The following is a 23,381-nucleotide window of genomic DNA, read 5'->3' on the forward strand; positions in this document are numbered from 1 at the left end:
GCAGGTACTAAGAATATGGATAGAAAGCAACTTCAGACTGTGTGAAAGATCAACCTAAAAGGAGTTGGCCTGGGAACTTGAATTATCTGCTGCCTCACATGGCGAGGGAACAGGATGACAGTGGTCTGGGGTCATACAGTGGCCCATGGAAATTTAAGGCATCAAGCCAACTCCCACTCCTCATACCCAGAGGGCAGCCGCTGTCTTTGACTGCTTGAATTTGGAGACAGATTGGAGAATAATTAATTGTCTAGAAGTTATGTGAGTTTTTAGAAGAAGTGGGAAAAAGTACTTTAACTGAAATTCCTCTCCAAAGGAACTTGAATTTGTCCCACGTGTGCTTTAAAAATCTTTGGGGGGGAAATAAGATTTCCCTAATTAGTTGGAGCCCCGTGGAGAGAGCGGGTGGGAAAGCCATGAGACAGGCAGGGGTGCTGGGCCTGGGGCCCCGGGGCAGGTGGCCAGCCCAGAGTGAGCCCTGCTCTGCCCCGTCTAGGACGCGTCCAAGCCCCTGGAGGTGCTGCTGCTGGAGAAGAACCGTTCGCTGCAGTCCGAGAACGCTGCGCTGCGCATCTCCAACAGCGACCTGAGCGGTAGGTTGACAGGGTCGCGAGTATGGCGCTGGGTTCACTTTGCAGGGTCGCGGAAGAGGCAGCTGAGCTGTGCGCTGGGCTGATGCATGGTGGGAGCCTCGCCGGCAGTGCGAACCCTGACTAACGAGCATTGGTTCCCTCCTCTCCTCACTGCTCCTCTGCCCTTCCCTCCCCGCCCTGCTTAGACGGGCACCGTGTCGTCGAGATTGTGAGCCTCAGTGCGTCCGAGGGGTCAGGTTGAGGAAGTGTCGCAGGCAGCCCAAGAGGGACACTCGAGGATGTTGGCTTTCTGGTCTCTCTCTAGTTGTGCTGCGAGTCAGTCTGTGGGAGCAGAGGTGAACGCAGCCTCTGTCCTGGTGTTTCTGGGGGCTGCCTCCATGGTGTCCCCCGCCCTTCCAGGCTCAGGGGAGCTCTTCTTCCTTTGTCAGGTTTCCGTGGGGATGCATCCCCCATCCTTAGCCTTTCTTTGCTCATCCCAAAATGGCGGCGTCACTCACTGTGCTTCTGGTTTTGGCAGCTGGTAAACCGTTCGAAGGTGTCTCGGGCTTTGATGGTATTTCATTCTTAAAATGTGCGTGCCTTCGATCGAGTGGACTCGTTACGGTGCATTCGCCTCAGAGCAAGCGGTGTGAGAGAATCCATGGGTCCTAAAATGTCAGTGTTTGCTGCTCCTCAGGTGGGGCCCCCGGTAATAGGTGGAATGCTAGAGGCCCGCCGAGGCCCGCGACCTGTCAGCTCCGTACCGTGTGTGTTACCGGCTCCTTGCCACTCACTAGGAGTTTGAATCGATGTCAAGGGGATTCTCCAGGCTGCAACGTACAAGAAAGGCGCAAACATGAAATGCATGTTGCTTGTTTTGGGGGGCCTCGTTTGGCTAATTAAAAATTCAATTGAAAAACAAACCAACACACCTCATTGGCCCTTGTAAAAATCTGCACTTTTTTTTTCCCGTTTGTGGGGCAAACTTTGCATTTTGGTCTTGGTTTTTTTTCCCTTTTGAATCCCCCATAATGCATTATGTTTGCCCTTCCTTGTAGGGTCAGCCAGGAGAAAAGGGAAAGACCAGCCTGAGAGTCGGCGTCCTGGACCTTTGCCGGCCTCCCCTCCTTCTCAGTTGCCCCGCAACACGGGGGAGCAGGCTTCCAATACTAACGGTACACACCAGTTCTCACCAGCGGGGTTAAGTCAAGACTTTTTCAGCTCATCCCTGACAAGCCCCAGCCTACCCCTGGCTTCTACAGGAAAATTTGCACTAAACTCTCTCCTCCAACGACAGCTAATGCAGTCCTTCTACTCCAAGGCCATGCAGGAAGCAGGAAGCACAAGCATGATTTTTTCAACAGGTCCATACAGCACAAACTCCATATCTTCCCAAAGTCCATTACAACAAAGCCCAGATGTAAATGGCATGGCCCCGTCCCCCAGCCAATCAGAAAGTGCTGGGAGCACCTCCGAGGGCGAGGAGATAGACACGGCCGAGATTGCCCGGCAGGTGAAAGAGCAGTTGATCAAGCACAATATTGGACAGCGTATTTTTGGACATTATGTCTTGGGACTGTCTCAAGGGTCCGTGAGTGAGATTCTGGCCCGGCCCAAGCCGTGGAATAAACTGACTGTGCGAGGCAAGGAACCATTTCACAAGATGAAGCAGTTTCTCTCTGACGAGCAGAACATCTTGGCTCTCCGCAGCATCCAAGGCAGACAAAGAGGTGAGAGACTCTGGCGGGCTGGTGTGGACATTGTAAGCCTATCGCAGAGTTGGATGTATGTGTTTGTGCGTCTGTCTGTGTGTGCGCTAAAACATTTGTACATCACATCAGGTGAGATTCTTCTCAGTTTGATCATTTCCAGAGGTCAAGGGTCAGCAGGCATGAGCTAAAGCTGTTAGATGTCGGAGATCCGGTCTTCCCATTTTACTCAGCTTGCACGTATAAACTCAGTGAGCGAGTACTGGATTGGAGGGAATTGTATTATGGAAAACAGCCCAATATGTTTAATGTCCAGTGGTCACATTGGCCCTTGGTGCTGGCCTCAGGTTGGAGGAGCCCTTGGGCGCCATCCAGCCCTATAGCAGCAGCGCCCACCGGAATAAATCCTCCCCTAGACCTGGTTTCTGTGGGTAGAAGGTAATCAACAGCACCTTCTCTTCTCTTCCCCACCCCACAGAGGAGAGTATGTTCTGTGGTCAACTTATTTCTAATATCTCCATTCCGTTATTGATTCATTTAGCATTATGAACAGAATATGCCTGCCTTGAGAAAAACCCATGAAAGTTTTATTAAAAAAACCATCCCTGCCCCATCCTCCAGAAAAGATAAAAAGTCAGTCACATCCATAATTTAAAGAAGTCCTTCCCTCTTTAAGAACTGGGGTCATTCTGATAAATCACAGTGATACAGAGAGAGAATTTTATCAGACTCATTTGAAACCTCCTGAAATTTAGACTCCAACAAATGGAGAAGGGAGATGTTTTGAGCAGCATCAGTTTGCATAAAGAACATGGAGCTTTTTATGGTGATGTTAACTGAAATTGAATGTCTCTGGATGATTAATGTGGGGCTTAGTTCTGCGGGCTGGTGGGTGATTTGCTTGGAGGCAGTTCTCCCTCCCTTTGGCCATCTTTGCAATGATGCCGTACTTAGGTTGGTCCGATCTCTTACAGTAGAACCATAGCCTCTGCTGACCAGTCGGCAAGGGAAGGGCCTCTCCGAAGTTTCTAGTAACTCCCAAGTTGCACAGGAAGCCCTGAGCCCAGGAGCCCTGGAGCCCTTTCTTTAGTGACAGGCGGCTCAGATTTCATGTCACACAGCCCATATCGTCAACACCACCATTCCCCTGATTGTTTTGTTCTTACCACACTTGTTTTTCAACAGAGAATCCAGGCCAGAGCCTGAACAGACTATTTCAGGAAGTACCGAAACGAAGAAATGGGTCTGAAGGTATGTTGCAGGCAGGTGTTTTTCTTTGCAGTCAGTAATCTAGGAAGCAGCATGTCCTTAGCTGTGTATTTTGCTTAAAACTGTGCAGTGTGATTCTGGCCTGGAACCTGATGGAAAAACAGAGCTAGTAAGTATAAAACAAAGCACGGGTTCAAGTAGGCACGTCCCCGTCTCCCGAGCTGCCGATCCCCGGTTTACGGGCACGCAGTGGAGGTGAAAAGAGGGCAGCGTTACTAAAAATGAGCCCCTTAAGTATGAATCCCAACCCCTTAGGATTCAAATTGCACCCTCCTGTTTTCTCAGAAGCAGGTAAAAGAATAACAGTTGTTGCTCTGAGAAAAATCAGGTGACTTGGTGAAACCAGATACTGCTGCTTCCTCCTATTTTCCAGTCTGAAATTCGGTAGAGGTCCTCCAGAGCGGACCAGTTCCAAACATAATCAGTTTTCCTGTGGACCTTGGCAAGCCAGTCCCCACTGCACCCTTTGGAGCTGCGTCTGTAATGGGCTGAGTCCCAGTGGTATACTTGTTTTTAAATGGTTTCATGTGGCGGTTCCTATTTAGTAAGGTAGTAAGAAATTAAAATATTTGGACGTCTTCTAGGAAGAACCGGGGCCAGCCCCTGGGCTCCAGTAGCTTCAATGTGTCTGCACAGGTGGCTACTCTGCAAAGCATCACCATGTGGCTGATAAGACCAATTCTTGTCCTTTAGGAATTTCTGTAGGCTTCTCTCCTTGTTCACAAATAACAAAAAAGATCATATGCGATAGCGGATCACAAATATTTTAGTTGAAGCTCCTTCCTCTTTATCTTGTAGATGTTGACAGTGAGCCTCAATCCATTTCTCTCCTCTCTCATTTTTTCCCTGTTTGGGATACCAGCACAAATGTACAGAGTCTGAATATAGCCCAAGCCAAAGGAGTTGGTGTCATTTTTGAATGCCTCATGAGAAAGCATTGCCTTTTAATTCCTCATCTTTTTTTTAAATACTGGAGGAAAGGATTCATTCTCCATGATACTAATCCATGGGCGAGGTCCAGCTTGGGTATATGTGAGAGGTCTCACTGGTAGACCAGTATTTAATATAAGGTAGATTAAACAGGAAGCCTGCCCTGCGGTGTCGCGGTACCTGCTATGACATTGCATTCACAGCAAGCACAGGGACATGGGAGGCCACGCCTGCCTCCTTGCCATCACTGGCCTCACCTGGGGCACTTTATCAGAACGCTGACTTTGTGTAGCATTGTGTTTTATTCAAAGTATGGGTTTGATGTCTTTGATGCGGCTTCTCCCCGCAGGTAATATCACCACCCGGATCCGTGCCTCGGAGACCGGCTCCGATGAAGCAATCAAGTCCATCCTGGAACAAGCCAAAAGGGAGCTGCAAGTGCAGAAAACTGGTACGACTTCGTCTTCTACTTCAGTGGCTGCTGACTTCCAGACTTAATTAAAAGAATTGTTATGAACGATCTGGTCAGCAGTAATTAACTTTTTTTTTCTTAACAATAATGAATATATGTTTTCAAGCATTTAGACAATTATAAAGGGGAGCAGCTCTGTTTAATATCTCTTACTAATAGTTAACATTCTTTCTACAACGTCATTGCCTAGCATTGACGGAGGAATATACCCCTGGCCTGGAATCTCCTTTTCAGTAGCTAAATTCGTTTTAGCCACTTGAAGGCGTAAATTAGCAAGCAGTTTGTATCAGGTTTCCATCTGAAATTCAGTACAGGCTTGTTATTTGGGTAGTAGCATACGTGGAAATTAAAACTAGCCTCTTAACCAAAAGTGACTGGAAAAGAATGAGTGAAAAATGAGTTCTTAACAGCTGCTTAGTAAAAGTGAATGTTGCTAGGGAGGAAAAGCAAGATTTTGAGGCCAAATGTCACCCATGTGGCCTCCCTCAGCTCAAGGGCCCTGAGAGCTGCATTTTCTCACATTGCAGTTGAGTCGACTTCGACACATGGTGTCCCCATACGTGTCAAAGTAGAACTACTGTGCTCCACAGGGTTTTCTGTGGCTGATTTTTTGGAAGTAGATCCCCAGGCCTTTCTTGCAAGGCATCTCTGGGTGGACTTGAACCTCTAACCTTTAGGTATTTGCGGCACACAGGGAAGTCCCACATTCCAGTCTTTCCCCAGTTGATCTTTGGTTGTTTGAGAGGCAGGTGCCATGCCGCAGATGCAGCTCAGACCTTCCACTGGGGAGGAAACACGGAGTGTCCATGTTCTTTCCCTGAGGCTTCACACGCAGACACCTATCGGCCCCCGGGCTGTGATACTCATGGCCTGCCAAGTTCCCTTAACTGTACACCTGGCCACAGGGCTCCTGCCTGGCTTGGTGGAAGACCCATGGAAGCTGAGCACAAGCCTCCACCTGGTCACTTGCTCTTCTCAGCCTGGCTCTCCTCAGGGCTCTCCCCAACACAGGCTTATTCAGCACATGAGCTCGGTGCACCCTTCTGAGTACCACGTCTGGGCTGACTATCTCCACCTTTCTTCTCCTGCTCAAAATAAATCCTTGCAACAATCTTAGAAGATGGGTTTTGCTATTCTAGTATTCCTGATTATAAAACTCAGGCTCAGAGTTGAAATAATTTGCCCAAACTCATTAAGTGGATTTAAACCCAGATCTTCCAACCCTTGTCCCAGTAGACGGGACCCCTCTATTGCTGTCTGCCTTCTTCCAATGACCCCAGAACAGTAGAAAATCCTCTTTATGGGCTCAGAAGCCTGACAATGGATGGAGCTTGCTCTGATAGGCCGGGGGAGAGGTTTAAGCCAACCTCCCCTCTTGTTGACTAAGTAGCCAGGACTGTTAGCAGGGCAACTCTGGCCAGGTAGAAAATACACCTAAACTTGGAGTGAAGGCCTGCTCTAAGGCCTGACTCCCTTTATTGCCTGTTCCCTCCTTGAGCCTTAGGTTCTCCATCTGCAAAATTATGGTGGTACTGCCTACATCGTAAGGATGCTGTGGAGATCAATGAATTAGAGGGAAGGCCCTCTGTTAAGCAGTAAAATACTCAGAAGGCATTAAAAGTTGTTGCTTTAGGCACATTCAAAGCAGATGAAGAGCCAGCACGTATGACTTCCTCCCCCAGACATGGAGGCATATTATCTGCGGAGTGTTGCACAGGTGAGAAGGTCGGACTCCTGAAATGTCAGCTGGAGTATCTGCAGGAACGTCCTGCCAGTGCTTCTCATCAGGGCCTCACACCACTCTCACCTGGGAGCTGGTTAAAAATGCAGATGCTGGACCAGCCCACATCTCCTCCTGAATCAGGCACTCCAGAGCTGGGCCTGGGCATGTGCATTTTAATAAGCTCAATGAGTGAGCCCTAGCCAAGAGTCATTGATCTAGTCTGTTACTGTTCCAACTTACAGGTAAAAATGCTGAGGCCCAGCAGTACCCGGGACTTCCCCAAGGTCGCAAAGTCCTGGCTCTGGGCCAGGGAAGGCCCACTCAGCCTCGTTTTGCTCCTCTTCTCCCCTCCCCTGGGAGAGATTCACTGTTGCTGGCCAACCACAGTGATCCTCTCAGACAGGGATTCTGCCTTGTTCATCCACATGTGCTCATTTATCATTGGGAGACACTTGTCACTCAGTTCAGTTGCCAGCAGAAGTTGTGCTTCTAAAGCTTGACAGAAGCACTTGAGTTTTGGAATATAGCACACAAGAATATGAAGTTTAGAAATCATCAGGGAAAGAAGGTCCCAGATGGCATGTCGCTGGGCAGCTCCATACTTCTCCTTCCTGTCCCCTTTCACAATCAGAAATGCTTCCACTTGGCTATGCAGGGAGGGCATCAGGTCACAGAGCAGGGTGTTTCCTTGATGGGGGAAATGTTGGAAAATAAAGCAATGTGGTTCTCCCAAAGAACCCACAATGTGTGGTGGGTCGGGTTGGGTGGAAGCTGGAGAAAGGCAGCATGTGCCCAGCCGAGGGCACCACCTCACCTCTGTGTTTGCTCCATGCAGCTGAGCCGGCCCAGCCGTCCTCTGCATCCAGCAGTGGGAACTCTGACGACGCCATCCGGTCCATCCTGCAGCAAGCCCGCCGAGAGATGGAGGCCCAGCAGGCCGCCCTCAACCCTGCCTTAAAACAAGAACCACTGTCCCAGACAGACATCACCATCCTGACCCCCAAGTTACTGTCCACCTCACCCATGTCGTCGGTGTCCAGCTACTCACCCGTAGCCATCTCCCTGAAGAAACCCTCCTCAGCTCCCGACCCCAGCATCTCTGCCCTGCCGAACCCCTCAGCCATCAAAAAGGAGCCCCAGGATGCCCCCGGGCCGGAACTTCCGGGAGCAGCCGATGCTGCCCAAGGGGTTCTGAGACACGTGAAAAACGAGTTAGGCCGCGGTGGCGTCTGGAAGGACCACTGGTGGAGCACGATCCAGCCAGAGAGGAGGAGCACGGTTTCCTCCGAAGAAGTAAAGGTTGAAGAAGCCAGCAGCGGGAAAGAAAAAGCCAGCAGCAGCCAGGCACGGGCCGAGCGCAACCAGCTCCAGGGACCCTCCTCTTCGGAGTACTGGAAAGAATGGCCCAACGCCGAGTCGCCATACTCCCAGAGCTCAGAGCTGAGCCTCACTGGGGCCAGCCGCAGCGAGACACCCCAGAACAGCCCTCTGCCTTCCTCCCCAATCGTGCCCATGTCGAAGCCATCCAAACCCTCGGTCCCCCCGCTGACCCCTGAGCAGTATGAGATTTACATGTACCAGGAGGTGGACACCATAGAGCTCACCCGGCAGGTGAAGGAGAAGCTGGCCAAGAACGGCATTTGTCAACGGATCTTCGGGGAGAAGGTAAGGAATTCTGTGTGGGGCTTGGGTTTTCCCCTCTTTCCTTGCTGAGGACTAAGTGTCTATCTTGGAGCAGGTGGTCATCACCCTTTTTAACGAACCAAGGAACCTCATGTCACCTCCACTCCCAACCTGGCGGAGAGGCTGAGGGTGAGACGGCCTGGCTCCCAGGTGGCCCTCCCACCCATGCTCTCCTGGAAACCCTCAGTTACACCGTAAGGTACAGATGAGGAATCTGAGGCTCACGGAAGTTAAATACTTGCCCCAGCAGTTGGTATTTGAGTTCAGTCCAGCCTCCACGGCCATGTCTCAGCTCCAGAGATACCTGTGCAGACTGTTTCGGCCACAAAAGAGGCACAGTCTGACCACACAGAGAGATGGCCAGTATGCCAATAACCGGGAGGTACTGACAGGCAAGGCTACGGAAAGCATAACGGTACCTTTCTGGTATAATTCAGAAGGTGCCTGGGTATTGTCCAGCAGCGAGGTCAGGCAACTTGCCCAGGAATACACAGACGGAGCTGCACAGAGCGGGCCAGACCAGGCCCAGGACTTGCCCTGAGAGCAGGGTCCCCGGTTTCCTTGTTGTCCTTCCCTGGCTAATGAACATATACTAGTTTGTGAATGAGCTTCCAGACCCTTTCTGTTCTCTGCACTTCCATAACAGTGGCCTGCTGTGTGTGTCAGAAATAGAATAATGTACCAGTATTGTTTTAGATTGCATCATGATTTGCTAAGCAGGAGGGCCCGCTCCCCTAAGGGCCGGCTTCCCAAGGGGCATGTGGCAGCAGAGGCCTTGTCCTGCCTTCAGCTCGGTGTGCAGTGAATCCTTGCAGTATCCGATTGTGAACTCTTTGTCCTGATTTTGCAAAAGGTGATGGGGTGAATAGAAATCAGGATGAGAATTTAAAGCCCCTTGGAATTTCTAATTTGGTGTTGTAAAAATACCATTTGAGAACATTTAAATAGACATTTGTGCTCATGCCTTAAATTTAGCAGAGACTTAATAGTGTTGAACTTGTTTGGCCCATGAGTACAGTTTATTCTGGAACTTGAGAACTTTTAAAGAGAGTGATGGGGCTGCGTCTGAGTCCTCATAGGGGTGTCTGAGCCTGTGCATATGGATGGCCAGGTGTGAGAGCAGGGAGCCCCCCACACACATGGAGCTTGTCGAGGGTCTGCAGCCGTCTTTTACTCCCAGGCTGGCTCCCACTCACCACTGGCCCACCTCTGGGCCCCCACCGTTGAGTGGGGTGGGGTCAGAGAGTAAGCGTTTTCTGAATGCCAGCCAGGCCCAGCTCAGCACAGAGACTCAGCACGGAGACACCACAACCACTGCTTCTGCCTGAAGGAGCCCTTGGCTCCACACCACAGCCTTTCCTGGGGCCCCCAGGCAAAGAGCAAGATGGTTCTGAATGCTTCTTCCCCAAGGTTGTCAGGACTACAATCCTGCAGGCTTGGCAGGATCAAGACCCTGAGCAAGAGCCCCTCCCCTCCTTTTCCCAGCCTGCCTCGCTGTGAGCTGAAAACTATGACCATACTGTGGCTCGGGTGTGACCACCCTGACCCAAAACACCCTGGGTGCCAGGGCGGCAGGCCGTGGTGGTCTTGAGAAGCATATCCCCTACCCAGGCTGTTGCCCTCCACCAGGTGTGTTCTGTGCTCAGAGTCAGCTCTGGAAGCCGTCCCCATGTCATCATCTCTGCCCTGCCCCGACTCGGTAGCTTTGCATTACTCAACCATTTTGCAGCTTCGCACTGAAAGCTTGGCCCTGATGGCTGTGTGTCTTTGGTTGCCACTCAAGGTGCTGGGCCTCTCCCAGGGCAGTGTCAGTGACATGCTGTCCCGGCCGAAGCCATGGAGCAAATTGACCCAGAAAGGCCGAGAACCCTTCATCCGGATGCAGCTCTGGCTGAATGGTGAGCTGGGCCAGGGCGTCCTTCCAGTCCAAGGGCAGCAACAAGGACCAGGTAACTGCAGCCCTGCCCTGGGCTGGGCTGGGCTGGAAGGGGGAGTGGAGAGCAGAGGATCTGTGGGGGGAGGCAGCCAACCCACATTCTTAGCAAGGGCCAGGGAACCGCAGCCCCGCTGGGGGCTACTGCAGGCTGGGAGGGAGCGGGAAACCATTCAGGCAGAAGCCAGCCACTCTCAGCTGTTGGCTGATGCTGGGAGGCAGAGAACTGCCCCTCTCCCTCCACAGCCTGTTGCCATGGGACTGACTTTAGTTTTTAGGAGAGAGAAGATTATGCCTAGCTAATTTTGTAAGCAAGAGAAAATGAGTTACCAATTAAGAAAGGCTGTTTATACGTAAATATGGGTAAAAGTCAAGTAGCTAAGGCAGAGAATTGGGAAAGAAAAATCAGTTGGAGGCACAGAGGTGAAGTCTGGCATTTGAGAAGCCTCTGCTGCTCCCGGATCTGGTGTCCTGAGCCGTACTAGCTGCACGTCTCTGCGTGCAGGGCCCTCCCTCAGTCAGGAGTGGGACCCCTCCCTCCGGCTCCTGTGGCTCAAACTGGCTCCCTCAGTGTGCTGGGTTCTGTGCATTAGACAGCCTGAAACCCTTGGGCTATGTTTCCTAATTTAATTGTAACCTTTCTCTTATTCAGTCATCCAGTCTGTGATGTCACTCCAGGACCCCCTGCTGCAGGGCAGCGTGAGCTCAGGTAACTCAATGCTTCCTACCGGCCTTGGGTGGCATGGCCTTTCCTCTTCCCTTTCGGGTCTGTAGGGATCCCTTGCTCAGGACTTAGCTGAAAACACTGTGTGGTATTGACCAACTGGATTTCTGCTGGTTTTATTTTCTAGTAGAGGGTGGAAGGCTATGCAACTGAGTGAAGAGTCTCCACTCCCATTGCTTGCTCCTTACTGTATTTTCATCAGTAAGTCATTTGGCTTCAGGGCTGGGGGTGGTGGTGTCCAAGTCAGAGACAAATGACTGTCTGCACTCAGGGGGCTTCCAGTCTAACAAGGCGGACAAGGTATAGGCACATATCGCACCCACAGTGGGTTAACAAGGGGAGTCACATTAATCTGGAAGACCTTCGGGTAGCCTTTGGCAGCAGTCATAGGGAAGGTTTGAACTTGAGATGGGGCAAGAGGAGCAGCTGGAAGGAAATGGCAGTGGACCTCCTGGGAACAGCTTGGGGTATGATTGGAGGATCGAGGTGATTCACCAGCTGGAAGAGAGGGACTGCGATGGGCATCACAGGTAGGGAGGTGCTGGAGAGCTGAGCGTAGGCGGAGATGGTCAGGTCGCAGCTCATCAGCCTTCAAGAGCCCTGCAGGTCTGTGAGGTCTCCAAGTAGCGTTCCTACTCCTGCAGCCCATGTCCCTTTGCTCCGGAACTCCCTCCCCCATCCTCCTTCCTGCCTCCTCTCTGGCTAAGCTTTTCTCACCCAGCTTGGAGGAACAGCCAGCATCACGAGCTGTTCCTCTTTTTTCCTTTCTTTATTTTTCTAAACATGTTGATTAGTCTCCATATCCCATTGATGCATTGAAAACACAAACAAGGCTAAGTGAGGCGCGTGAAGCCTGCCAGCTTGCTGGAAGTTTTACGGGGGAAACATGTGTAGTGCGGGAACAGCTGGGCGGCAGCGGCTGCTCCTGCTGCAGGCTCCCGAGCCCACGCACAGACATAGCCAGGAGCACTTTGGTTCCAGTCAAGTTCCGGTTGAGATTGTCTGTGTTTTAGGTATTCTAACGGACTTGGGCCAAAATGGGGGGCAGAAGGCTGTGTCTTCCCCGAGCCTCTGGTTTTCTTGGCTGGAAATCTGAATGGAGTGGTTGTCCGTCTGAGGAAAGATCAAGTGTGATGCCTTTTCATTTAATTTCTGCTTTGGCCAGTTTAATTGGCAAGCACCAGAGAACTTACCCAGCACTGGCTTGTAGTCAAAATACATTAGGGAAAATAATGAACATAGTTGTTTGTGCTAGAGTTTTGCGGACGTTTGCATGGAAAATTAGACTTGCCTCCTGCTCTAACGGAAAGTTGGCCTCCCCTTAAACTCTCTGGGAGTATTTGCTGCCCCATTCAAGGCAGGGCTGAACCTGGCAGAATGTGACTAAAATTTTTTAGATCAAAACCCCTGGTTCCTAAATAAAACAGGAAGTCTCGCACAGTCCCAAGTCTGCTCTGACTGATGTCAAAACCTCCACGTCCGAACAAATCCTTGAAGGATGGTTTCGCACTCTTTATTACAGCAGGTAACCGCCACTGTGCTGGAACATTCATACAAGGGTCGCGTTTACAAACTAGGAGAAACACTCTGGGCCCCTAAAACTGAAAACCAAACCAGTTGCCGTCGAGTCGATTCTGACTCATGGCAAGCCCCTAAGAGGAACGTAAATAATATTGTTGAAATAAAAGCGGGAGAGAAGTGGGGTGTAGAACTCAAATTCTAGTAAAAAGACCAGATTTGATGGTCTGATGGAGACTGGAGACTGGACCCCAGAAGACATGGCCCCCAGACTCTCTATTAGTCCAGAACTGAAACCATTCCCAAAGCCAACTCTTCAGGCAAAGATTAGACTGGACTGTAAGAGATAAAATGATACTGGGGAAGAGTGTGCTTCTTGGATACATGAGACTAAATGGCCAGCTCCTGTGCGGAGGCAAGAGGAGCTGGTTAAGTGGACACGGGGAATACAGGGTGGAGAGGAGGAGTGTGCTGTCACATTGTAGGGAGAGCAACTGGGGTCACGTAATAATGTGTGTTTAAGTTTTTGTATGAAAAACTGGCTTGATCTGTAAACTTAAAGCACAATAAAATAAATAAATATTTTTAAAAAAAGATAATTTAAAACTCTTGAGAAGGCGGCCCTGGGCCTCTAGATAAACCTGAACACGGTGTAACTTAGTGGTTTTGTGAAGAGGTGACAGGCGGGCTGTCCCTCTGTCACCCTGGTGAGAGGGAGATTGATTGTAGATTGCCTACTCAGCGCTCCCAGTGGCTGAGCAATAGGGAAACCACCTGTAGAAATAATAATTATGATGACTGTGGAGAAAAATGGAAAAAAATATTTCTTATATTGTAGGAAAATTTTTTTAATTGTGTACCATGGTGGTAGCTAAGCAAAAATGTTTCTCTGTGATTCAAGAAGACTAGAGATGCTTGTCAAAATGAAAAGAAAAATTGTCATATTATGGTCAGATCGTGGGCGGGAGTTTTCCTCATTTGAGATTTCTTTACTATCATTGTTACCCTTTCAAGAGTGTTTCTAAAAATAAAGGTAGCTTTGTTCTCGGTATATGGAATTTAGAAAAATAGAATTACGCTATAATGGTCAGTTTGGCGAGTCACTGGGATGAATGACTATAGAAGAATCTCTTCCTTGAGAGCTGAAAAAAATCAGTGTCTCTGGGAAAGCCTTCGGTATTGCTCTCCCTGCCAGCAGGGGAGTAAAGCCTCAGGTCCTAGGATTTCCTCAGGGTTCTGAGTCCCTGCCTTCACCATGGCTACAGTGGAATGCTTCCACAGGGACCCTAGACTCAGATGTGCTGTCTGTCTGAGATGTTAAGTCCATCAGGTCTTGGCCCCAGGCAGCTCAGCGGGTAGAGCCAAATGGCTGCAGGAAAGTAATTCCAACCCCGGGTTTGTTTATGGCAAAGGGAGGAAGCCCCTTTTCCTGACCATAAGGAGAAGTTCTCAGTGCCTGAGAACCCAGGCCCCCAAGCTAGCCTGGCAGGTGGGTTTACCTCCCAGATATGGACATTACCTTTGAAGACTTGCCTTCTGTTGCCTGCCAGCCAGTCACAGCCCTTCTGCAAGAGCTACAGCCTCAGCCGAAACCTTGTTGGTCTAATGAGATGGAGCTCTGCTTGGTTACCATGGCAATAAGGTGCCATGTAAGTGGAGTGGCCTCACTCATCCAAACAGCAAACTGCTGACACAGGAATCCGTTCTCCTCTCTGAAGAATCCCAGTTTGCCTCTTTCTGCCCGGCTCCAGTGCCCCACCACGTCTCCATTTCCCTTCATGATTTATATGTCAAACTTGCTGATCAGTTCTGTGATAAGAAGAGATAAACTAAAGTTTCAATTGCATCACTGTTTTTTTCCCTCACAAAGGATATCACCATTTCTAAATGCTCCTTTGATGAGCTGAGCATTGGGGCAACGGCCTTAGGCATTAAGGAAAATTGATGCCATTTCCACCACCGGTATCACTAATGACCTGTGGCTTTTCCTGGGGAGCTGGGGGGCCTAGATAAAGAGTACAGTGAACAAAGGGTTCCCTGCCAACCATGAACAACTTTTTTAAAACAATGTTTTCAAAGGACAGAACTTCAGATCAGTTACCTGTTAATATATTTCCTCGTAGTCTGGTTTTCTATATGTTGTTGTTGTTGTTAGATGTTGTCAAGTCGGTTCCAACTCATAGCGACCCTATTTACAACAGAACGAAATACTGCTCGATCCTGTACCATCCTCACAATTGTTGCTATGCTTGAGCCCATTGTTGCAGCCACTGTGTCAGTCCATTTCGTTGAGGGTCCTCCTCTTTTTCGCTGGCCCTCTACTTTACCAAGCTGTTTTCTATATAGTGATGAGCAAACATTTTTGTGCTGGCTTCTTTCAGAGTTCCCAGTGTTTTATGTGCATGTGTCAGGGGAGATAGTTATAGCCAGGGTCATCTTTGATGTAATATGGAAAACTTCATTCGAAGATAAAGTTGCAAATGATCCTTGGAGACTGATTCTCTGGGTCTCCTTTTGTTTGTCTTCCATTCCAGGTCCCATCCATCATTCCTGACCTCATGCTGCTTAGCAATAGCAGTACCCAGGGGAACAGAAGGAAGCACTAATAGAAGGAACAGGGAGGGGGCAAGTGAGACTTGTTTTTTCAGAGTGTAGCTTGCAGTCGTTGCTTATCAGTTAGGGAATTTTTTAGAGAAAAAAAATCTTGAGCTGTAGATAAAGGTGAGTATGTGTAGGTAGGTAGGTAGATATGATCTATTAAACCACTATTTTTTTTTTTAATTTAATTCCTTAAAACTCATTTCATATTCACAGTTCCTGGAGTCGTTAATCTTTTCACTGTAGGGAAGGAAGGAGATAAGAGACTGCTCTAGAGGGAGTTTCTCTCCTCCCAGGAACAATTTCACCTGTTTTTCACCACACAAAGCTGTGGTAAAACCAATGGGAAACTCTTCACTACAGATTAGCAAGTAAACACAATTAAGCCTGTGCTTACCTTGCTTACTGGTTAATCCACCCTTGGGAGAAGAAAGAGAGAAAGGACCAGAGGTTAACCAGCTGGTTGTTAGTCGTTCCATCATGGAGAACTGATGGAGGAGAATAAGCCAGCACCCTCTGTTTTGTGACTTTTTAACATGCAGCATTTCATTACTGTAGCTAACAAGCTAGTTCTGCTCTCTAGCTTACAAACCAGGTTCAGATGTATCATTGCAAGCTGGCCAACAAAAGAATGGCCCAGTCCCCTCAGATTAATCATAACATATCTGGCTTTTTCATAGCGTGTCAGTCAGGAATTGCAAGTTCTAAGCCTTCTCTGCCATGGAGAATTAGCCAGCTCCACGTTGCTGGTCTCAGTCAGCGGAATATCAGCTGCCTCTTTTGAGAAGACAGCTGCTGCTGTCCGTTTCTAACATGGGTGGTCTCAGTGTTGCCACTTTTCTGACGTGATGGCTACAGGGCTGTGTGCTGTGACCTTATGAAGCCAGCAGATTGTCACGGCCACAGTACCTCAGGTGGGAACAGGGCCAGCGATGCTCTTGTTAACGTATGTCATGCTCTCGTTTCTTGCCCACCAGATGACAGGGGACATGCGTCCAGGCTTTGGTGCTTTGAACTATACCGTAGGATTCCATTTCTTAAACAAGCAATCAGTTCTTCAGTTTTCATGACTAGAAGGCAGGGTGGAGCATTTGGGTGGCTTTTAGATAGCATGTGAATTGGCAAAGGAGGGGCTGGTTGCAAAGCCAGAAGATTTCATTTCAATGTCCAGAGTAGGCAAAACTCTTCATTCAGTGCCATAGGCTAGATTTTATTTTTCCTCTTCTCTGTCATCAAAATAAATTAGTAAAAGTTACTGTTGGCCACCAAACACATGAAAAGATGCTCAATTTCTTTAGCCATCAAAGAGATGCAAATCAAAACCACAATGAGATACCATTTTACTCCCATTAGGATGGCTAAAATTAAAAAAAATAATAATAACAAATGTTGGTGAGGATGTGGGGAAATTGGAACCCTTATCCATTGCTGGTGAAATGTAAAATGGTACAGCCGTTGTGGAAGACAGTGTGGCAGTTCCTCAAAAAACTAAAAATGGAACTACCATATGAGCCAGCAATTCCACTCCTACGTATACCGGTTACCCCTTGCCGTCAAGTAGATTCCTACTCATAGCGACCCTGTATACCAAAAAAACTTGAAACAGAGACTCAAACAGAGACTTGTACGTCAGTGTTCATTGCAGCACTATTCAGAATAGCCAAAAGGTGGAAACAACCTAAATGCCCATCAACGGATGAATGGATAAACAAAATGTGGTACATACTTACAATGGAATACTATTCAGCCGGTAGGAGACAGGAAGTCTTGATACATGCTACAATATGAATGGAGCTTGAAATAGTTATGCTGAGTAAAATAAATTAAATGAAGAAGGACAAAGATTGTATGACCTCACTTACATAAAAAGACAAGAAAAGCCAACTGTATGAAGACCAAAGTTTATTAGTGGTTACTTGGGGTGGGAGGGAGGGAGAAAGGGAGATTAATGGTGATGGAAAAATCACATTGTTTAAGGGGAGGGTTGCATAGCCGATTATCGTAATTGTATTAAGTTGTATGCATATAAAAAGTTGAACTGGCAAAAGTTGTGTGATAGGTATATTTACAATAACAACCCTCTTTCCAAAAAAAAAAAAAGAGTAGCTGCTGAGGCTGCTTATGTACAACCAAACACCTCATGGGATTTGCTTCCTTGGATTGGAGGTTTAGGGTCATGGTTTCATGAGACATCCCAGTTAATTGGCCTAATAACATGTTTAGTGCACCTATTCTACCTCCTAGTTCATTGAGTAGTACCTGAGGTCTTAAAAACTTGCAAGTGGTCATTCAAGGCATGGCAGTTGGTCTCTATTTGCCAGGAGCAACAGGGGAAGAAGGAGAGTCAGGAATACGAGGAGGATATGAAATATGTGGCCAATTGCCTCCATGAACAACTGCCTCCTTTGCCATGAAACCAGAAGAACTGGGTGCTGCCCAGCTACCATTACTAAATTCTGTAGAAGAATCCTGACCAAAAGGGGGAAAATGCAAAATGGAATTTGAAGTTTTCAGGAACTCTAGGCTTTCTGTAGCCATAGAGGCTAGATGAACTCCTGAAACTATTCCCCTGGGATAATCTCCAAACTAAGAAACTAAATCTCATGAGATTTTTGGTTATACATAATATCCCCTGACATCTTATTAAAACCAAATACTAAAAAAAAAAAAAAACACTAGTTAAGCTTAAACTAGTTTAAAAAAAAAAAAAAAAAGTCTGCCTTGAGCATTATACTCTTTTTTGAACTATCTGTATGGGAACAAGGTGACAGTAGGAAGTCAAAAGATTAGATGGGAACCTTAGGGGGGCAGTGAGTTTATGTTAATGAGGGAGGAACAACTCAGAAAAGGAGAGTGAGAATAATTGTACGCTCAAAGAATGTCATCAGTGTCAATGAGTTGTTCATGTAGCAACAGTTGAATTGGTGTATGTTTTGTTGTGTGTGTGCTCAACAACAACAAAAGAAAAAAAAAATTTTTAAGTAACTGTTGATTCTGTCCAGACGGAATTAGTCTAGCACTTGTTTATTTTGAACAGCTGAAAAGATTTGTTCATAAGTGATTTATACATAACCATAGACTGCAGATCAAAAGCAAAAGAGAATTATGGAAAGTCGCCTGTAAATTATACAGTACTGAAGGGCCCCCACCCCCACCCCCAGCACTGGGCCACTGTGTACCATTTGGTCTGGGATTTCAGCCCTTGGCCACCTACTTACTAACTAAATATGGTGGCCCAGAAGAACTAAGTGCCCCCATCGATTTCCTTCTTTCTGGGTTCTAACCTACATTAGGGCATTTTTATTTTATCAAGAGAGGCATAATCAAGTCACTCTCTACTCTCACCTCAGAAAAGACAGGTTTCTGGATTCAGATACCACCCACCTTCCTGTTGGCTGTCATCTGGTATGTGTGGGCACAGAGCTGCGAGGAGGGCCCGTGGTCCTGAGGGAGCCTAGAGGAAGGGCTGAGTGCAAAGGGTGAAGGGGCCATGGCGGAGAAGCTTCCAGGTGAAGAACTCTGAGTGTGTAAAGGTTCAGAGATGAGAAAGAACATGGCAGGAATGGGAGTGTGAGGCTGGCCGACAGAACCTTTGAAATGCATGAAAACATTAGAAACCCTCATTCTGCGGGCTTTTTTTTTTTTTTCCAAGTGAGTAAAAAAGTAGATTGTGGAAGAATTTTGCCTTTTCTTTACGTAGAATACTACTGATATGGTATGGTTGCCGTAAAATTCATATAGTAAGAAAAACGTAAATGGGCAGGACCAAAAGGAGGCGCCAAGCTCCTTTTAGGTGGCCTCAGTGACCTGCCTTCAGGCTGTTGTTGAGCGCTGGGTTCCCCACAGAGTGCTTCTTCTTCACTGTGGGGTTCTTTCTTGAGGGAAAGTGAGTACAGCCCGTGGTGGTGGTAGTGGTGCTTATAGCTCTCTGGCATTCTTACCAATCTCATCCTGAAGAGAATTTGTTTGAAATTCAGGGGAGAAACCCACAAGGGTGCCACCACAGATTCATAACCAGGGGAGTTTTCTCTGCTTGACCACAGAGGAGCGAGCGGGCCACGGTCACATAGACAAGCAGCAGGCTGGCCTCCAGGGCATGGAGTGTTGAGAGCACTAGAGGGCAGCAGCAGCAGCTGACGTATATGCCTCAGACAGGTCAGACACTTCCAAGAGAAATGTCTGGAACCCCAGGTTGAGACTTGAGGCCCAGAGAACTTCCTAGAAAAGCAAAGACAATGCTGTGCAAGGATGGAGCGTTAAGTCAGTGGGCTACAGTGATCCAAAGCTCAAAGCGCACGTTCTTTGGCCCCACATGGGAAAGAGCTTTGTTCAGCCAAAGGACCTGGATGAGGAGGCTGCACAACAGGAGGAAGGCATGCCCAGAGCCAGCCAGGTAGCCAGGGGCCCTTGGCCAAAGGCAGGGCTCAGAACAACCATCTTCCCAGGAAGTAGAAAACATACTCCATCTCTCCTTGGGTATCTCCCCAGTGCCTGCTGAGACGGTCTAGGGGTTGGCTTCATTGTCTCTGGAATATGGAATCTATGCTCTATAAAGTTAGCTCTTTTATGAGCTTCTTTTGAAAAATTTCAACTTTATCTCAGCTGAGCTATGATAAAAAGGGATCTGGTAGTGTGCTGCAGCTAACCCTTCACAAGAGATGAGCAAGGGTTGCTAGAGACACAGCATCCTCAGAGCAGTTCCAGGGGGCAAAGCAGGACAGCACTGCTACCAGGCTTTAGGTCACAGGCAGGGAGGATGCGCTGTACAAGTCTTGCTTGAAACATGGCTTGTTCAGATCGCCTCTCTTGGTGAGTAGTATCTAGGTCTTAAAAGCTTTCGAGCGGCCATCTAAGATATAACTATTGGTCTCCACCCATCTGAAGCAAAAGAGAAGGAAGAAAACCAAAGACTCAAGAAATTAGTCTACAGGACAAATAGTCTACATGAACCATGGCCCCAACTACCCTGAGACCAGAAGAGCTAGATGGTACTTGGTTACCAGTACCGACCATCCTAATCAGGGCTACAATAGATGGACCGTGATAGAATGGGAGAAAAATGTGGAACAGAACCTCAAATTTCTTTAAAAAAATAAATAAATAACCTACTGGACTGGTTGAAACTGGAGGACTCCCCAAAACCATTGCCCTGAGATACTCTTCAAACCTTGAACCGAAACTAACCTGAGGTCACTTTGTACCTAAATAAGAAATTGGCTCAAAAAATAATGAGTACCATCCATAAGTATTGTGCTCCTTTAAAAAAAATCACTTATATGAGACTACACAGTCAACAGTGCCTTTAAAACAAAGATGAGAATATAAGGGGGTAAGGAAACTAGATTAATGGAAACAGAACAACCAGATCTGAAATAATGAGAATGATCCTGCATTGTGAAGAGTGTAACCAGCGTCACTGAACAACTTGTGTAGAAATTAGAAATTGTTAAATGAGAACCTAAACTGCTGTGTAAACCTTCAGTGAAAACACAATAAAATAGCATTAAAAAAAATCATCTCTGTCCTCAACGGAGAGCCCACTCATCACCTATGCAGTGAGCTCCTTTTCAGCTCTCCTGGCCCTTTCAAACGTTTGTGGGATTCATTCTGGGGACACTGCATGACCTTGTCACACAGATAGCCGAGAGCAGAGGGCATGTGGCAGTCCCTTTCGCGCCTGTGACGAGGGGGTAGGAAAAGCCCAGCCTGTCCCGCCACTCCGAGAGCAAGCCACACCTGCAGGTACTCATGGAGGCCCTGTGCCAAGTGGCAGCCCACTTGATGTTTTGTGTAAAAGCAATCAATGTCATTGTTAAGGAAAAGCACACAGGCCACCAGCCTGCTTGATGCCCCATGGTGACAAAATGCAAGGTTTGAAAGGGTTCACACCCTTTCTAAAATAAATGCCCTCTCTTCCTTGTCCCCCAAGCCCCAGTGGCCCTCACTAGGCAAGCTTGTCCCAGCTTCTTGTGAGTCCTTCAAACATAATCCATACATGTAGATGGCATTCCCACAGGCAGGAGCCAGCTGCCCCAGGTTCTGAGCTTTGCTTTTCTCACCCAGCGGTGGGTCTTGGAGACTTTGCCCGGTCATACGTGCAGTATTTCCTTCTCTTTTCCAGCTATGGAAGAGTTCCTTTATGTAAATACACCATGTTTTATTCAACCAGTCACTATAGATACATATTTAGAGTGATTTCAACAGCAAAATATAAGAAACTGTCCCGCACGGCCACCCCTGAACACCTGTGAACAGCAGTGTGGCGCGGTGGGCTCAGAGCGACTGCCAAGGGCTAGTCCTCCCTCAGCTACTATGAGACCGTGTGACCTTAGTCAAGTGACTCACCGTCTCTAGGCTTCAGTGTTTTCTTATGTAAGATAGGAAAAGTAAAGTACCTATCTCCTAGGCTGTTGAAAGGTTTAAGTGAGTCAATGTAGAACAGCCCCCAGCTGGCATACAGTAAAAAAAAAAAAAAAAACCCACTGCCATCAAATTGGTTCCAACTCCTAGCAGCCCTATCAGACAGCATAGAACTGCCCCTTAGGGTTTCCAAGGAGAGCCTGGTGGATTCGAACTGCTGGCCTTTTGGTTAGCAGCTGTAGCTCTTAAACTACTGCGCCACCAGGGAAGTAAGTGCTATTTAAGTGTTTACAGCTAGCACACACTACAGCCACTACTGCTGCACATCATTCCACGTGTGCACGGTCTGTGGGATAGTAGACACGCACACGTGAAAAGCAGCGATACCCCTTTGGTGGAGACGGCTAAGTACGTTGCAGGGTGGGGCTGGCACTGTGGGTCTGGTGCACAGTGACTTGCAACAGTCCTCCAAGTGATGGCTTCTGTGAAGTGCCATTCCGTCTTTGGAAACTGCCTATCCACCTACCCTTCCTTAAAGTTGACCCCAAATCTCCAGCTTCAGGAGTAAGACTACAGGCCAAACATCGTCGTTGGAATCATTTGGGCAAACTAGTATGGAGCCCTGGTGGCACAGTGGTTAAGAGATCAGCTTCTAACCAACAGGTTGGCAGTTTGAATCCACCAGACACTCCTTGGAAACCCTGTGGCGCGGTTCTGCTTCGTCTTATAGGATTGCTGTGAGTCAGAATCGACTCAGTGGCATCAGGTTTGGTTTGGCTGCTCTAGTATTCGACGGCACTGGGTTTTAGTATGAAACGAGGCCATCGTGTCTTAAAATAGGAATGACTTTTAGCAAGGGCAAGTAGTACCACCAACTCACTCAGAGTTGCTCTGGTTGCTTTGGTTGCTTTGCTTAAGGACCTCTTTGCTGGTGCTCGCAGGCCCTGGTCACGGGGCCTCTGGACACGTCTCCTTTCTCTCCCCTTTTAGGCTTTCCTTGGGAAACAGAATTTACAGGACGTTGGGCATTCAGTAGAAGAGGCAAAAGTAGGTCGTAAGAGCAAACGAGGACTTCAGTTTTCAAAGGTTTCGTTCCAGGGAAGCGTAAATGCCTAAAAATCCTCAGGGAATTTCAAAAAGAGGTGAGGGAACAAAATGAGGAAACACACATCTGCATCTTTCACGTCCCCCACACAGTGCTAATGCACTACTACACTGAGCCCTTTAATCCTGAAGGTAGCCAGTAAGTGAAAATTATTTTCCCTATCTTACGGATTCAGGAAACCAAGGCTCAGAGATGAGACGTGATTTGCCCCAAGAGGGGGAGGCAGAAGAAACTCACGTCACGTGGTCCTCAGCCGGTGGCTTCTGCCAAGGAGCTTGTCAATCAGCCTGAGGACCTGGCCCTCCTGCATCCTCCCCACCCCCAACCTACACTCAGAGAAGGTAAAGCCACATTTCAAAACAAAGAACAAAATTAAGTTCAAACTGTAGATGGACAGATATCAAAAATTAGGTCCAACAAAAAAAACTATTGAAAACCCTGTCCTCAGTTATTCTGGGGTGACCCTTGTGTTCCAGCTGGGAGCTGGGCGGGAGAAGGGAGGAGACGCCTAAAACTAGTGACAGCATAGGACCCAAGTTCATGGAACTCTGCGATGGAAAGTGTATTGTCCACCTGGCCTGCGTTGTAGATGTCTGTGCTTCTTTGAAACCACTTCCAGTCTAAATTCAAGAAATATGTATCCCATGGCCTGAGGGTGTCGCCCTTCAGCTGTCAGGTTTCCTCCCTGCCTACTGCCTTGAGCCACCCCAGTGCCCGGCCCTCTGCGGGCCCCATGCAGACTGACCTGGGCCAGCCTCAGCCACCTCAGGGGAGAGTTAAGGGGG

General features: G+C 48.1%; 1 protein-coding gene across 9 annotated transcripts in view; it reads left to right on the forward strand.

The window, feature by feature from the left end:
* Positions 1-23,381, forward strand: part of CUX1 (cut like homeobox 1) — a 458,571-nt gene that overhangs the window by 371,015 nt on the left and 64,175 nt on the right. For 6 of the 9 annotated variants that reach the window (XM_064295901.1, XM_064295900.1, XM_064295899.1 and 3 more), the window contains 7 exons: positions 497-593; positions 1,631-2,302; positions 3,467-3,532; positions 4,830-4,931; positions 7,511-8,340; positions 10,142-10,307; positions 10,944-11,000. In XM_064295901.1, the coding sequence (XP_064151971.1) occupies positions 497-593; positions 1,631-2,302; positions 3,467-3,532; positions 4,830-4,931; positions 7,511-8,340; positions 10,142-10,307; positions 10,944-11,000 (1,990 nt within the window). The remainder of the gene's footprint in view (positions 1-496; positions 594-1,630; positions 2,303-3,466; positions 3,533-4,829; positions 4,932-7,510; positions 8,341-10,141; positions 10,308-10,943; positions 11,001-23,381) is intronic. The other 3 variants (XM_064295906.1, XM_064295905.1, XM_064295904.1) reach the window with 1 other exon arrangement.

The sequence above is a fragment of the Loxodonta africana genome, chromosome 12, assembly GCF_030014295.1.
Source record: "Loxodonta africana isolate mLoxAfr1 chromosome 12, mLoxAfr1.hap2, whole genome shotgun sequence".
Taxonomy (NCBI): Eukaryota; Metazoa; Chordata; class Mammalia; order Proboscidea; family Elephantidae; genus Loxodonta; species Loxodonta africana.